At 32.5% G+C, this 16,040-nt stretch overlaps 1 protein-coding gene across 2 annotated transcripts; it reads right to left on the bottom strand.

Annotated features, from left to right (window-relative positions):
• Positions 1 to 16: 16 nt before the first annotated feature.
• LOC106790470 (cuticle collagen bli-1-like) lies at positions 17 to 12,182 on the bottom strand. 2 transcript variants are annotated; one of them, XM_014755387.1, is made up of 7 exons: positions 11,908 to 12,182; positions 6,289 to 6,409; positions 5,819 to 6,181; positions 4,415 to 5,719; positions 2,262 to 3,638; positions 1,117 to 2,057; positions 17 to 686 (listed from the first exon to the last, which is right to left on the bottom strand). In XM_014755387.1, exons 1-7 carry the CDS (start codon positions 11,956 to 11,958, stop codon positions 642 to 644), a joined length of 4,203 nt encoding a protein of 1,400 aa, XP_014610873.1. In that variant the 5' UTR covers positions 11,959 to 12,182; the 3' UTR covers positions 17 to 641. The 2 variants fall into 2 exon arrangements, with proteins under 2 accessions (XP_014610873.1, XP_014610872.1); XM_014755386.1 differs by having other exon boundaries at positions 17 to 2,057.
• Between the last annotated feature and the right edge of the window lie 3,858 nt (positions 12,183 to 16,040).

Below are 16,040 nucleotides of genomic sequence, written 5' to 3'. Positions count from 1 at the left end.
ATAACTAAATCTAAAATTATAAATAACGTTGTTTCACACGCATATATGTATATTAATTAATGTTCGTTAATCAACATGCATTTGCATACATGTCTAAAAATATGATCAAGCGCACTGAATACATGCATGACTGAAATTGTATATGGCTTGCGGAATAACTTCATTATCGTGTATTATTTTAAAACGTTCAACAAAAAAATAGTCCGTAGAGCAAAGTTTGTATTTAAGCATTGTATTCATTAGATGTGATTATTGTAAAATATTCAAGACAAAAAGTAATTGCCAAAAAGATTGTCAACTTGAGAAAAATATTTTAATCTACAAACGACTTACATGTTTCTTGATGTTCCATGCACGAATAATCATAGTCAGTCGTTGAATGTATAAATATGTACATGAGTTGATCAGTCGACATGCATTCTTAAAGATTCTTGCACATGAAGCCATGTTTAAGTTTCAATACCATCAAATCGATCATTTATTAGCTGACCTGCAGCTGGCGAATGGGCAATTTCAATATCCCATATTTCATTTTTTTACAGGAGGCGGAATATTTCTTTCTTATCCCCGGTAAAAAAAAAAAACAATATTATTTTGTTGTGTTATCATTAGTTAGATATAATTTTACTAGATCCTTCATACTATTTTCCTGCTTCTGATTTTTCTCCTTTCAGGTACGGCTTTGACTGGAACATTTAAAAATCCAAGATTGGCCTGACTCAAAATATCCTTTAAATTTTCAATATTATTAAGCTGATCCAAGCCAATAAGCTTTGTTTCGATATTTCCACCCGATGTGTTACATGCGTTGCATGCGTATGGAACGGATGCTGCTGAGGGATACATGAGTTTTATTTTATAATTATTTGCTTTGTTATCGGGACAATACGGTACGAAAATCACCGGGATGAATCCAAGCTGACCAATGAGAGGAGTGCTTGCTGTACTACTAATGATATCGTGTTCCTTATACGAATCAACTAAATAACAAGGACAAGCTTGTGGATTTGGTTCTACTGATGATGAAAATGATTTAATATTAATTGGATGTGGTGGTTGAACTCCTGTCGCAGTGATACTATGATCCGCACGTTCTCCTTCGGACGACGTATTTACCTGTTTTATGAGTTCAACAGTTCGTTCTTCGGGGGAATCAATATTTTCACCTCTTCCGTTTTCCTCGTGTTTATCGAATTTCGTATGCACTATAAGTCGACTCCCTTGATGGTCTATTTTATAAGGTTGATTTTGTGGACCTTCAATAATGTCTTGAAATTCATAAGAATGATTGGCAAGATACTGAAATTCTTTTCGATAATGTTTCTGATGATTAACAGGAACTTGTTCAAAATTAGCTTCTGGTTCTTCGTCTAGGCTAGTATCCTCTGTTACCTCGTATCGACTATTTTCTTTATTTTCAGTTCTTAATCCGTAAGGCTTAACATTTGTATCAGTAGTTTCATGTTTTTCTAAATTATCCGTCTTATTTTTTGAAAAGGTGTATTTTAAATGATCTGACGTTTTCAATGTATCATGCATTAATGAATTAATTGCTTTCGCATTATGGTTGATATTTTCTTGATAAATATCAAATTCGTTAAAATGTTCATACTTTTGCATTTTAAATCTGCTGTGATCAATATCAACGATTTCGCTTACTTTGATAGGAGATGAAATTTCTGACAATTCACCGTTATTTATCGCACCGGTAAAATTGGAGTTTGATTTTATAAATGATTTTAAATTCATTTGTCTTGGAAAACTAGTTTTTATCGATAGATTAGTATTAACGGGTGTATAAGATTTCAGGCTTAAAATTTTCACAGGATTACGATATCGCGATTGTTCGGGAGGAATTGTATCTGGGTAATATTTTGGATCACCAGGCCAAGGCCCATCAGGTCCTGGAGATCCAGTTGGCCATGGACCATTAGGGCCTGGTTCACCTTCACCACCGACATCTCCAATACCACCTATATCACCAATGGGTCCTGTTGGACCAACAGGGCCCTCGGGTCCATTGGGATAAGAAGGATATCCACCACGAATTGGATGACCTACAAAAATATATGAAAATTCATAAGATTTTACTTTATTTAATCTGAAAATAAATATACGTCATTATGATTTTTACTTTCGATTAATATAATCTAATCAAAACTATAAACATAAATGTGAATCTTAATGAATTCAATAATTTCAGAAACAATCTATAAACCTAGGTTTCTATAACAAATATGAAAAATAAATATAATACATACTTGGTCTTCTAAGAAGCATGTTTTCCAGTTTTCCCGTAAGTTTAAATAAGCCTGTTCTTCTGCTTGTTACCGAAATGCTGGGATAAGTTGATGAATAGCCAGAAGTTCCAGGATAATTTGCACGTGATGGTAATGATCGATAGTCTGATATGTTCTGTTCTTTAAGAGTACCTGATGTGCCAAGATATTCAACATGTTGTTTTCTTCCAGAGTCACCAAAATCTCCAGAAAAGTCTGATTTATTTAGAGAAATCCTTGTTCTATCATGTTCATCAATTCTTCTTTCCTTAAAAGGTACAGTAGTCTCAGGTATGACTGAATATCCAGAATGTGATTCTGTTTCTGATATGCCACGATGTATAGAAGTATCTTGCTCATTTGATATATTAGAAGTCTCTACTCGATCAGAGTATTTAGGTTTTTGTTGAGTTCTTAATGGGACAGACTGTCCAGAAGTATTTAAAGTATTAGAAGTATTTGGTATAACAAGTTTTTCATTCGTTCTTGCTTTTTTAAAAGGTAAAACAGCATCAGGTATGACAGAATATTCAGAATACGATTCTGTTTTTGATATGTCACGATGTTTAGAAGTATCTTGTCCATCTGATGTTGTATCAGGAGATTCTTTTGCGCTAGAGTATTCAGATTTAGATTGCATTCCTGATGATCCAGACTGCCCAGAAATGTGTACAGTACTAGAAGGATTTGTTAAGGTATTTTTGACATATTGTCCAGGATATCTTGGTCTACCTGGAAATCTATGGGTTCCTGGTTCACTCGACTCTTTAGGACGCGATTGTGTTTCTGATGTTCTTGAATGTCCAGTAAAGCATGGCTTCCTTTGATTATCAGTAGTATCTGGTGCAACAAATTCTTCAAAAGAGCTTGCTTTACTTGAAGAGGAAGAAGCATCCGGTATGACAGAATATCCAGAATACGWTTCTGTTTTTGATATGTCAYGATGTTTARAAGTATCTTGTCCATCTGATGTTGTATCAGGAGATTCTTTTGCGCTAGAGTATTCAAATTTAGATTGTATTCCTGATGGTCCAGACTGACCAGAAATATCTAGAGTACTAGAAGAACTTGTTACGGTATGTTCGCTGTATTGCCCAGGTTGATATTGTCTTGATCTATATGGAGTACTAAAAGTCTCTGGAGTATTTGAATGTGCAAAATGTGATGTTTTTTCTACTGGTTTTGCAATATTTGAAGATGATTGTATGTCAGGATATAGAGGATGCGATAATGCTTTCGTTGGTGTTTTCGCAGGTTTTTCTGCAATACCAGGAGCCGATTGCATGCTGGAGTACACTGGATGAAATGATGTTCCTGGTGTTCTCGAACTTGCAGTAAATGGTAGATTTTCTTGGGTTCCTGCAATTATCATGTATGCATTATAATGTTATATTCACTTATCCTGTATTCAATGTTATTTCTTATATTCTATGATGACAAAGAGTATCTACCTGGTCAGTATGTTTAAGTGTTTTCTCGTTAATTAATGTCTGGTGTATTTGGTCTGTCAGGTGTTTTACAAATGTTATCGTATTCTACCGAGTGAGGATATTCAGGACTAATTGACAGTGTTCTTTCGCTATCACTGTCTAAGAATTTAGAGGATATTGGTGATGAAACGTAAGTTTCTTTTAATAAAGCAGAGATTGTATTATTAGAATCTGGTGAGTCGGCTGTATTTTCTTTAGGATCATATATAAATTCTGGTATATCAGGAGTTTTTGGATATTCTGGTGTATGTATTGAAATCAAATTTGAATCTCTAATTCTAGAAGGGCCTGGTAAGGAAGAATTTATAGTAGAAACCTCTCTTATGTTTAAGTATCTAGAAAGTGGTACTTGTTCATATTCTGTTCCAATGCCAGAAGACGATAATTGGTCATGAGACATAGATGGTGATTGTATAGCTAAGTGCTCAGAAGAAGAGGAAATATCTTGCTTTTCAAAAATGTTAGGTTCTGTTTGTTTGTCAAATTTTACATGATCTGATCGCTTCTTTGACTGCATTACTTGATAATATATGTTAATCGGAATACTACAAATAATTGATGGTTTATGTGGAATTAGGGTTGATGAAACTGGTGATTGGTGTGGACTCTCTTTGGAAGAATACAGATTCATGTCTTCTGATGTACCTGGATATACAGAAGATTGTGATCCTTCTTTTTCAGAATTACTTTGTCCACTTGTAGTATCTGGAATATTTGATGTACCAGAGGTAGAAGAATGTGGTGATACATTTCCATCAGAATTGTCTTGCATATTTTGAGTATATGAAGTTCCCCCTGTATCAGAATTTTCTGGCGTATCAGCATATACAGGTTGTGGTAATATTTTTAATGTTTTTGGTGTTCCTAAGCTTCCAGAAGTTCCTGGTGTGTCAGGGTCTCTAAAATGCGATGGTGTTTCTGTTGAGCTTGGAGTACCAAAAATATCTTCTTTACCTGGGGAACCAAAAATCCTGGATGTGCTAGGATATGTAGGGTGCAATGGGGTTCCTATTATTCCTGGAACGTCAGAGGTTCCAGACTTTTCAGGTGTGTTAGGAATATTAAAAGTTCCAGGAGATTCTGGTTTATCAGAAATATTAAAATTGTCTGGTAGAGGAGAAAGTACAGGTTGTGATGGTTTTTCTATAATAATAGGAGTTCTTGATGTGTCGCTGTATGGAGGTTGGAATGGTTTCCCAGGAGTGACGGACGTTCCAGATGTGCTTGGATATTCTGGATAAAATGATTTTTTTGGTAAGTCTGGAGTATTAAAAACCAGTGGTTTTGCTGGTTCTCTAGGGAATCCAGGATGTGACGGTGTTTTTTGTGTTTCTGGAATGTCAGGAACTCTTGGTCTACCTGGGATTTTCGGAGTGCTAGGAATTTCTGGTATGTTCGGTTTTTCAGGATATTCGGGATGCGATGGTGTCTTATGTATTTCCGGAATGTTAGGAACTCTTGGTCTTCCTGAGATTTTCGGAGTGCTAGGAATTTCTGGTATGTCCGGTTTTTCAGGATATTCGGGATGCGATGGTGTTTTATGTATTTCCGGAATGTTAGGAACTTTTGGTCTTCCTGGGATTTCTGGAGTGCTAGGAATTTCAGGTATGTTCGGTTTTTCAGGATATTCGGGATGCAATGGTGTCCTATGTATTTCCGGAATATTAGGAACTCTTGGTCTTCCTGGGATTTTCGGAGTGCTAGGAATTTCAGGTATGTTCGGTTTTTCAGGGTATTCGGGATGTGATGGTGTCCTATGTGTTTCCGGTACTTCTGATCCTTTTGGGTTGACAGGAGTTTTTGACGATGTTGGAATGCCAGGATGTTCTGGTCTTCCTGGAACACTCGGAGCTTCTGGTTTTTCAGGGTGTATAGGCCGAGATGGTGTTTCTGGTGTGCCCGGAATGACGGGGTGTTTATGTATTTCAGGAATTCCCGGAGTCTTAGATGCTGCAGTTCCAAAAAGAAAATTATGAAATTATTTAAATATTATTAATAATTATATCTAGATCGTGTTTGTGTGTGTGTGTGTGTTTTCAATGTTCTTACTTCCATGATCTGGGAGTAGTACGATATTAGGATTATTATTCGTCTCTTCGAATTGTGCACATATGGGTGGAAAATGTAATTTATTCCAAGCAGTTAGAATGCCGTGATGATCATGACGATCATCGTTGTTATTTTTTTCCGATTGGCTATCCTCATGATGTTCGTGTTCATGAACAAATAATTCTACATTTTGTCCAGGCTTGACTACTCTGTATCCCCATCCATCGCTTATGTAAAATGTTGTTTTTAATTTTCCCAAAGGGTCCACGTAGCCATAACATCCATATGTAATGTCGTCCGGTCCGTGTACTTCATGATGAAATTGTCCATTAGGGCTCACCTCGTAACCGTAGTTATATACATCTGATCAAAAATATCTTTAACTTTAATTTGATCAATTAAAAGATATAATAGTTCATTTATAATTGTGATGATTAATTGTCTTGCTTCCTATTGCCATTTTTACTTACTCGAATAAAAATTTTGATTCAAATATTGAGCCTTGTGTTCATCGTTGATGTCGAAAATCAATTCCGTGCCTTTCTTTTTATCTTCTAACTGTACGAACTGCGACAGTACAGTGGTAGTAACCTTAGGAAAGTACATTTCTATTTAATCTTTAATTAATTCAGTGTCAGACAAATTTAGAACGTCTTGCACCTGAGTGCCAATATTTGACTTTTTAAATAAACATGATGCAATTTCATTTAATAATATTCTAATAATATTAAGTTACAGATAATAGTATCTGTATGGTATGTGTAATAAATCTAAACTTGTAACGCATCGTGGTTGGCAATGAAAGGGTTATTAAACGTTCAACTAATCCGTTCAAATCTAACGAATTAGAATTTTCATTAAAGTAATATTAATATTCACGTTAGCTTTCGAGATACTATAGTCAACGTATTATTCAAAATGATGCTCCAAAATTGATAAGAACTTTTCATTTTGTGTTATCGCCAAGACATAATTTTATATTTCTCATCGAGAAAGATAAAACACTTATCGTGACATGCGATCACATGATGTACACATGACGGAACACCAAGGTGAAGGGAAAGTAAGTTCGTTAAAAAAGCCTATGATGTATTCCAATACCTCTCGACTTGTTTTACTATACGTATACGCGAGCATCCTTCATTTTTCAGACTCATTCGTTTGGTTTAATTGTCAGTTCCTTTTTCGTTACGACATTTAGCGAGCAGAGTGAGAGTAAAAACGTTGATACTTCACCACGTAACACTTTCCACAAGATTTCGATCTTTCTTTCTGATGCAAATATGTATGATACTGTGTTTTGTTCGATGATATAATAACATGAATTAATTTTACGTTTCAAAGACAAAATTTCACGAGATAAATATATATATTTTGTTTTAAATTTTTAATATCCATTTGTTGAGACATCAATGTAATATCATAGGTCATTGAAATAGACACATGTCCGCCTCGTCGAAATAATATCGTTTGAATAATATCTTTCACTGACTGATGATCTCAGCGATTCCGTTGTTCCACCTACGAAAAGGGAAAGTAAAATCCTCTTAAGGATACGAATACGTTCTCAGGGCCAGAAATGTTTTTAACCAGACATTGAAAATGTAGGTGGACTATGTTTGATCGGAACGTGAAAATATTTCCAAATTTTCGTTCTATCGGATAGAACAGTTTATTACTCTATTTGAAATAGGAGCTCTGTTTTTTTTTCTTCTCTCTTGTCGCGAAAATCGTATACCGTTAACGAGGAAGCGTCATCTTGTCGAGAAGTTGATGATCGCTAAATTATACGTTTATCCAAGAAGGAGAAATAGGCGGATCCAATATCGCGTGTTACTCCGCGTGACTACTAATTAATTACGTTAATATAATTATTTTACGTAAAATATATATATATATATATATATATATTTATAAGAGCATTCGACAAGTAGATATTTTTAGATAAATTAATCAAATTGGAATATACAATAGATAATATTTAAATCGTTACGTTATCTTCGATTGTGATTCGTTAGTAAACGTATGCGTTTTATGTTTATCCGATTTTACACGCGAATTATTTATATTACAGTTTTTTTCTTTTTTTTCTTTTTACGGAAGTTTGACCTTTCGGTTATATCTCGAAAAACCGGATCTACCTTTTTCTTTCTCTTTATCTTTCTTTTTAATACTATCTTAATTATTCACAAGCAAAAATCTACCCAGTCAGATCACCAAAAGCTGTATCGATTCGAGCATCGGAAAAAACGAATCGACGCATCATCTTTTAGTGAAAGTTTTAACTCGAGTTGTGTAACGGAATAAACCGTCGATATTGCCAACGGCTTTTGTAGAAGCTAAAAACGTTTCTTCCATGATCGTTTGTCTCTTTCGGACATCCACTTTCGTGTTCTGGTTTCTTCAAACGAAACCTATTCTTACTCGTTTCTTTTGAAAACTCGAACTAATTCTTTTTGGAACTTTAGGATACTTTTATTTGATCCTAATAAATTTATTATCATACATTCCAAGAGGGAACAAAAAGAAAATAAAATAAAATAAAAAAAAGAACGAAAAAAAAAAACACAATCCGATGATCGATCAACTTCGACTAACCTATTTGTCTTTATTTTTCTTTTTTTATGAGATAAAAGACATGTTGGCGTTATAGATTTATTGCATTATTCACTCTTTTCATACTTTTTATCCTTCTGTATTAGTAAAGTTTTTAAAGAGAGAAATGACATTAAACGCGATATCAAAATTTAACTCTGGTTTCACTTGGGAGAAATGAATTTTTTCGGTTCCTCGTTAAATTGTGATATTCAATTTCAATTTTATATACATTCTAACGTGTTCTATATACTTTTGGCCTAAAATGTGACTTATATACTTTACAATGTCCAAATCTTACTTTTTTTCCCGATGAAAAATTTATTCGACGAGGAATAACTCAAATAAGTATAAATGGTAATTAGTGACTTTTGGTTAAACACGGACGATATAAAGAATAAATTTACATCGAACGAGTTATGGAAAAGTAATTCTAACTACGTAATCACAATCACCAACTAGGAATCGATAGAACCTTGGAAAAGTTTATTGTCGGTTTGTTGCAACACAGCGAAAATAAAAGGTTTATTGCAAGAAAGAAAGTTGGCCTTTGCAGAATGCAGAAGAATTCATTGTCAGACCCCATGATGAGCAGTGGCGATAATAATAATAATAATAATAAGAAGAAGAAGAATCATGTTTGTGGTTTAGTGGTTTTTCATTATTAAAATAGCGAGAATAATTAACGGAATGTCGGACGTACACACTTGATTCAAATAAAAATGAATTTTACGTTCGCTAGTTGATGTAATGCAAAAAAAAAAAAAAATAATTACTCGCACTTTACGTGAGTACGCGTTAAATAAATTAATTTCAACCTCACGAGGTCCTTTAATTTATTACTCATTCATAAATAACTTTACAACCCACTATTCGATTCCATCTAAGATTATTTCGAAAGTATTATACCTATTTGTAAGCTATAATGATCGATCAATTTCAAATTCTTTATATTTTACGAGATTGTATCCCAGTGTAATTAAAAGATTTAATTATTAAGAATTTTACGATTTTATTACGTGGAAATTGTTACAAATTGCCACTTTTTGTATTATTTTATTAGTTTTTATCAAAGTTACTCATAATGAACGGTGGTACCTACGGGGAGAAATGCTTTCGTGCAGAACTAATTAACTGTTTGTAAGCTTTGTATTTAACCGGCTGTATCGTGCCGTTAAACGTTGCATTTCTCTCTCTCTCTCTCTCTCTCTCTCTCTCTCTCTCGCTCTCTTTCTTTCTTTCTTTTTTTTTCTTTCTTTCTTTCTTTTTCTTGAATATGTAAACAGTACAAATGGGATTGCGTCGAGTGATAGCCTCATGGAAGATCCGAGGATAAAAAGATCTGACGATTTGACCGGTAGTCGTAGATCATTCTTGATTTTTCAATGGAAGACGTCTCGTTTATATGGACATCATTGTAACGTAATGTAAATTACTTATGTTAGTTACTACTGTAAATAGAACTCTGATAATCGTATGTTATATCGAGAATTGAAAAGAATTTTTAAATTTATATTTATAAATTATATTCGATTCGCGTATAAATGATATATGAATCATATTTTTGTATCTCCGTATCTTTTATTGTCCTACGTTTTTATTTTTTTTACTGTTTTGTTTTTTACACAAAAACTAAATGGGGCCAAAAAAAAAAGAGGAACGAAAAAAAGAGAGAAAAGAGATAACAGATGAATGATTAAAACTGAAATTTATCTGTCGACCGTATCGGCGAATTTCGCGATATCGGGGAAAATCCAATATTTCTTCCGTTAGTGGATTTGTATAACTTTTAATAGTCCGTTTAGATGATAAGCGATTGAAACGTTTGAAAATATGAAAACGGACGACGGTCTATTTCTTTTCTTTTTTTTTCTTTTTTTTTTTCTTTTTTCTGTCAATTATTTTCTCGACAAAATGGTCGATTAAAAAGTATTTTCTTCTTTGGTTCGCGAGACATTAGAAAGAAAACAAAATACAAAAAATAGAAAAGAAAAGGGAAAAGTACTTACAATAACGAACATTTGTTACATCTCGGTAAAAAAAATATTATTTATATTCCGAGAGAGATAATATTATCTTTCGAAACGGAGAGAAAAAAATAGAGAACTCTCTCTCTCTCTCTCTCTCTCTCTCTCTCTCCCTATATATATATATATATAAGAATAAAAGAAAATTATAAGTTGAGGAATTATATCGCGATTAAACGAGAAGATGTTAGATGATTGATAGTAGAAGTTCAAGGCTTAAGAAATACACGTATAGAACTGTTTTCTTCTATATAGTATGTGTATGCACATAACCGACACGTTTATATCTGGCCTTTATGACATTGCTCCGATACGCCTCGTCGGAGAATCATGAATGAAATGTAGTGCAGCTGTGTTGCTCTCAGATGAATGGAAGTCAAGATCAATGAAAGCTGACGTTGCTCGCTTTCACGATTATTCGCTTCTACGATTCCTCATTTACCCATTCAATGAAATATTCGGTGAATATGCATGCATCTCATTACGTATAATTGATTAAATTTTCTATTATTATTTCTATTATTTGATTAATAATTTTATTAAATATTTTCATTAATAAATTATCGTTAAGCATGAATATTTTGTTTAACGTAAGTAGTAGTTAACTATTAGATATTGACTATTATTTTCTAAATGCTAATTGAATAATTTTATTATTAATAATATCCATATCTTTTAAATAGCATTCATTTTTCCTACGACAATTTAATATAAAAATGATAAATAGGAATGTGTTATTTATTCGAGAAGAAAGTGTATAAGAATATTTTGTTTGAAAGGACAGTAAAAGCGTAGATTTGATTTTTGTTTCTATTGGAATAAGAAAATGAATAACATCAGTAGATAGAACATGTAAACGAGGTCGTTGTTTCTATCACTTAACTTTTCGTAGCATTGATTTTTACGATTTTCTATTTGCAGTTGACATGCTCTGCCGATTTCGCAATCTTTTGGAATTTCGTCGCGCGAGAACCCGTACGCGTATGTAACGGCGCAGATTTAAGCACGTGTCGTTCCTATATTTGCCTTTGTAATTCAAACCGTTCGAACATTACTACAACTTTTACTTTTCTATCATTTTACTTTTACTCTACTTTCAAAAACTCTTCAAAGTGTGTATTTCCATTCTTCTTTGGAATCTTTCGAAATCGATTATAAGTTTGACAAAAATAAATAAACCTATATATATATATATAGAGAGAAAGAGAGAGAAAGAGAGAGAGAGAGAGAGAGAAAATATTCTACACTTTGATGAAAAAAATAAAAAAAAAATACGTTTCGATTGGTGATCACTGATCGTCACGTGCACTATCGAAACTGATCAATAATTTTTCTTCCCACATAAGAAACTAAATTGCACTTGATGTCAAGTCGTAGTAGTAGTAGTAGTAGTAGTAGTAGTAGTAGTAGTAGTAGTAGTAGTATGACTTTATCCAAGTTGAAGTTTTCGTAGAGTAAGGGACGTACCAGGGTGAAGAAAGCAAATGTCGTAGGGTTAAGGCAGATCTTCGAAAGCATTTTTCCGAATATCCTGCTGAGAGAGATAGTCTCCTGTCGATGAGGGTCCTGTTGAGGGTCCTGTTGAGAATCCTGGAGTGTTGTTGATTCTTGTTATTGGCAAGGCATCCTTCGTCCTGATAGTTGCGCCGTTATTAAAGGCGACCTCCTCTCAGCCTCGACGAAAGATGATCTTATGTTAGTGAATTAGTACGCAGTTTGTGTGTGTGTCAGCTGAACTGAAAGACTGAAGTCGTCGCCAGTCGAAGAAGCCTTTTATACAGGGTGGGGGGTCGTCTACCAGGCCAATCGTCCAACTTGATACCCATCCTCCTTGTATCCTCCTCTCTTCTTTCCATTCTTTTGCTTCCACCTCCGTTTTACCTCACTCTTTACTACCTTTTTCGTCTCCTATTTGTTTTTTTCACCTTCACGCGTGGTACACCCTCTCTTTTCTCTTTGGTATGTCCTCCAATGAAATTATTTGTGAACAATGTATTGGATCCAACGCGTTTTCAGAGCTCAGCGTATTGTTGACTGCTTTACAATATCTTATTTGTACAATAATGCATTAATGCACTTTTTTAATATTCATCCTTTTTTTATTGTTTAATAATTTATAACTTAATTTAAGAATCTTGTTGTTATTAAATCATCAAATAATTTCATCTTGATCTTTTCTTTGTCTTTTTTCTATAAAATATTTTGTTACTTTTTTTAAAATTACGATCTATTCTGTAAATTAATTAAACACTTTATAAAGTATGATAGCTATTGGTGTAATAACAATACCGACCGATTATCTTGTCTATTATTTTGGAATTTTGAATATACATTTATTTCGGTAATCATTTTGCATAAGAATATGCAAGGCTTCGTTACCAAAGCAACGTAACAGGTATATTCATTTAATTTTAATTTTTTGATTCGTCGACACGCGTATATAAAAAAAAACACATTAAAATCAGATATATAGTAACCCAACCATAACGTTCGGTTTGTTATATACGAGATATCTCGTGACCCGTACACAATGTGTTAACATTTTACAGTTCTCTAATTTTTTACTATGTTCTTTTTTATTTTCTTTGCTATTTATTATAAAATCACATGTCCTTCCAAATCAGTTGAATTTTATTGTCTCATATCTTAATATCCTTTTTGTTTCTTTTTATGCATATTAGTAAAGTTAGTATATCAATTAGCGAGTAACTATGTACTCGAAAATTCTATCGAGTCGATAAGTGTTTCAACGTTATATAGAATTGCACAAAAAATATAAAAAGTTATCCTTGAAATATTATCCTGTTAGGTAAATCCTTGTTAATTCTCGTTACGTTTCCCAGGAAGATAAGACGATATATATTTAGATGCGTTTCATTGGTATCTCGTGAGAAATTATGAAGAGAGGAATTAACTTTATGATTCTTATTAAAATTTATCAAATTTTTTAACTGGTTTTTTTTTTTGCTTTTGTCGACACAAAGGTATTACAAGATTGATCGAGTTATGGGCTTTTTATTCTGTTCTCAACCTTCGAATGAGAAGTGCATCCTTTACGAAACTAATACTCTTAGAAAGCTATTACCCTTGAATGGGATGAAAAAAAAAGGAATTTTTTTGATTTAAAGAAGCCATTTAGAACGTTGCTACCTTGTAATATCTCAATTAAACATGAAATGCTTTTTAATGATCGATAAAATTCGATTAATTATAATACCATTTATGGTAGTCGTGTCTTTGATGCTCAGATACCTTACATTTATTTTTCTATCAATGGTAGATTCATTCTTGGAATTCAATTTATATTCCCATGAAATATTTGTATTTTTAATAGAACAAATGTTGATGAAAGCACGTTAAATGGAAAGGAATAGACTATTTTGCAATATGATGTTAAATTTCTTATGTGGTATCCCGAACGGATGGAATTACCGTCAAGGCCATCAGTATTTTTGCGACTACGTAATTAGTGGGTTTGCTAATGTCACCCAGTTAGTTTTTTCTCCCCCTTGCTAAGCAGGGAATTCGAGATAAGAGGAAATCGCTAAGGTTGTCTTTTGGATTAGAAAGAAAAAAGAAAAAAGAAGAAGAAAAAAAGAAAAAAGACAACAGGAAAGCAAGAAGAAGAAGAAGAAAAAGAAGAGGAATAAAAATGTGAAAAGTATAAAAGCTTATTTCGTGTTACATGACCGAAGTTTAAAGCGTAAACCTTGACTTTAGAATTGGTCCTAGAAGATAATCGGATATCTCGAGTGCAACTGAAACTCGAGAGAAAAAGATCACGTTAAAAAGTTAGTAGGAAAAAGTTGTGTGCTAGTCTTCCTGTTATTTTCCTCATATACCTCCGATGTATTTCGCATTCAGTTGGTGTAAAAGTATCGTAGAAATCCTTTATTTTTACTGACGTCACTCGACTTATATATATATATATATTTTATGTTTTAAGAAAATCTCTGTAAGTCAAGGGGTTCGAGTGATTCATGTGTCGAGCTTATTCGAAATATCTGCAATGAAATATTTTCGAGGGAACGAACATTCGTTTAACTTGAGCCATTGTAACATCTACTTTATTCGCCACGGAAGGTTTCTAATTGGACGAGATTTAATGATCATGCCGTAAAAGGTTTACAATGAAAGGTCTCGTAGATATAACATATATATATATATATATATTTTTTTCTTTAAGTTTTCCCATAGAGATACCTACTTATCTAATAGGAATTAAAGATGATACAAGAGAACATTGACTTATATAAGAAAACCTTGTATTCTGTAATATACATTTTGATTAATAGCATTAATCCCTATTTGGTATTCGTTGTTCCAACATTTTTCATGAACAAAGAAAATAATGTTTATCTTTTATGTGTTTGTAATAATAGATAGATTTTTTTTTCAAAGGATTCAATTTTTATTTGAAAATCATCCTCCTTCCTATTCGAATGACAATAATTTTTCTTAGAATGAATTATGCTATTTTTATTTAAGTGCGATACTTTGTTATAATTTTGTTCATGAAAAATTTCATCCTGATGCGCATAGAGAATGATTAAAATGAATACGCGTGAGAAATTGGTTACGATATTAATATCCAAATTAATGTTTCATTTGTTCAAACGTATGTTCTCCGATATCTTGATATTTCGCGTTCAATGAGATTTATGATGGTATAAGATAACGTTTAACTGTGAAAAGGGTAAATGGAAGAGAAAAGAAAAATAGTCGAGTATTATTTTTCATAGTTACTCTTTATCTTACATTAGATGGAAGTTAATTCTTGGAGAGGATTCTGATTTCGCTGTTGTTTGATTTTCACATCCTCGGAAAGAATAATGAGTAAAAAAGTTTTTACAAAATCTCATATTTAGAAAAATTTAAATATGTCTCACTTTTCTACATCTGACCTATTCTTTATATTTTATTATTATAAATTATTCTCTCTTGATTTTCTTTAAAGAAATTAAATTAAAGATTATAAGAAATAATAAGAGAAGAAGAAGAAGAAGAAGAAGAAGAAGAAGAAGAAGAAGAAGAAGAAGAAGAAATTTCATTTTAATATGTTATGCATTATATATATGCCCGATATGGGATTTAAAACAAGTTACTTGAATAATTCGATTGCTATTGCCAATAAAAACAAATGTGTCAAACAAAATTTACTTGGTTTTAAAGGTGGCATAATCTCACGTTAATAGATTATTAATATGGAGGTGAACTCCATTTTGAAAAAAATGAAATGATACATTTTTGTATGTACCATTTAATAAGACACGTTTAAATATTATTCAAGATCATTAAAAGATCAATTACAATGGAAAATTATTATTTTAAAAACTATGATAATTAAATTTAAACATAACTATTGCCAGAATATTATATCACATTCGAAATCAAATAAATTTCGCCTGACACATTTTTTTTCTTTCATTAATAGAAATCGAGTAATTTTGGTGATCAATTTTAAAATGTCTGTCACCTTCTATTTATACATTATCTAAATGATATTTAAATAATCTTTGATCTGAATTCCGTGTATATCTTCTATTTGTTAAATGTTAATGTCAGTTAAGCTGATCCAAAATTGTTAAAAGAAAGTGTAT

Source organism: Polistes canadensis, unplaced genomic scaffold, assembly GCF_001313835.1.
Source record: "Polistes canadensis isolate GaletaPanama2010 unplaced genomic scaffold, ASM131383v1 scaffold_240, whole genome shotgun sequence".
NCBI lineage: Eukaryota > Metazoa > Arthropoda > Insecta > Hymenoptera > Vespidae > Polistes > Polistes canadensis.
Note: the sequence above shows the minus strand (reverse complement) of the source record. Positions and strands in the feature narration are given on the sequence as shown.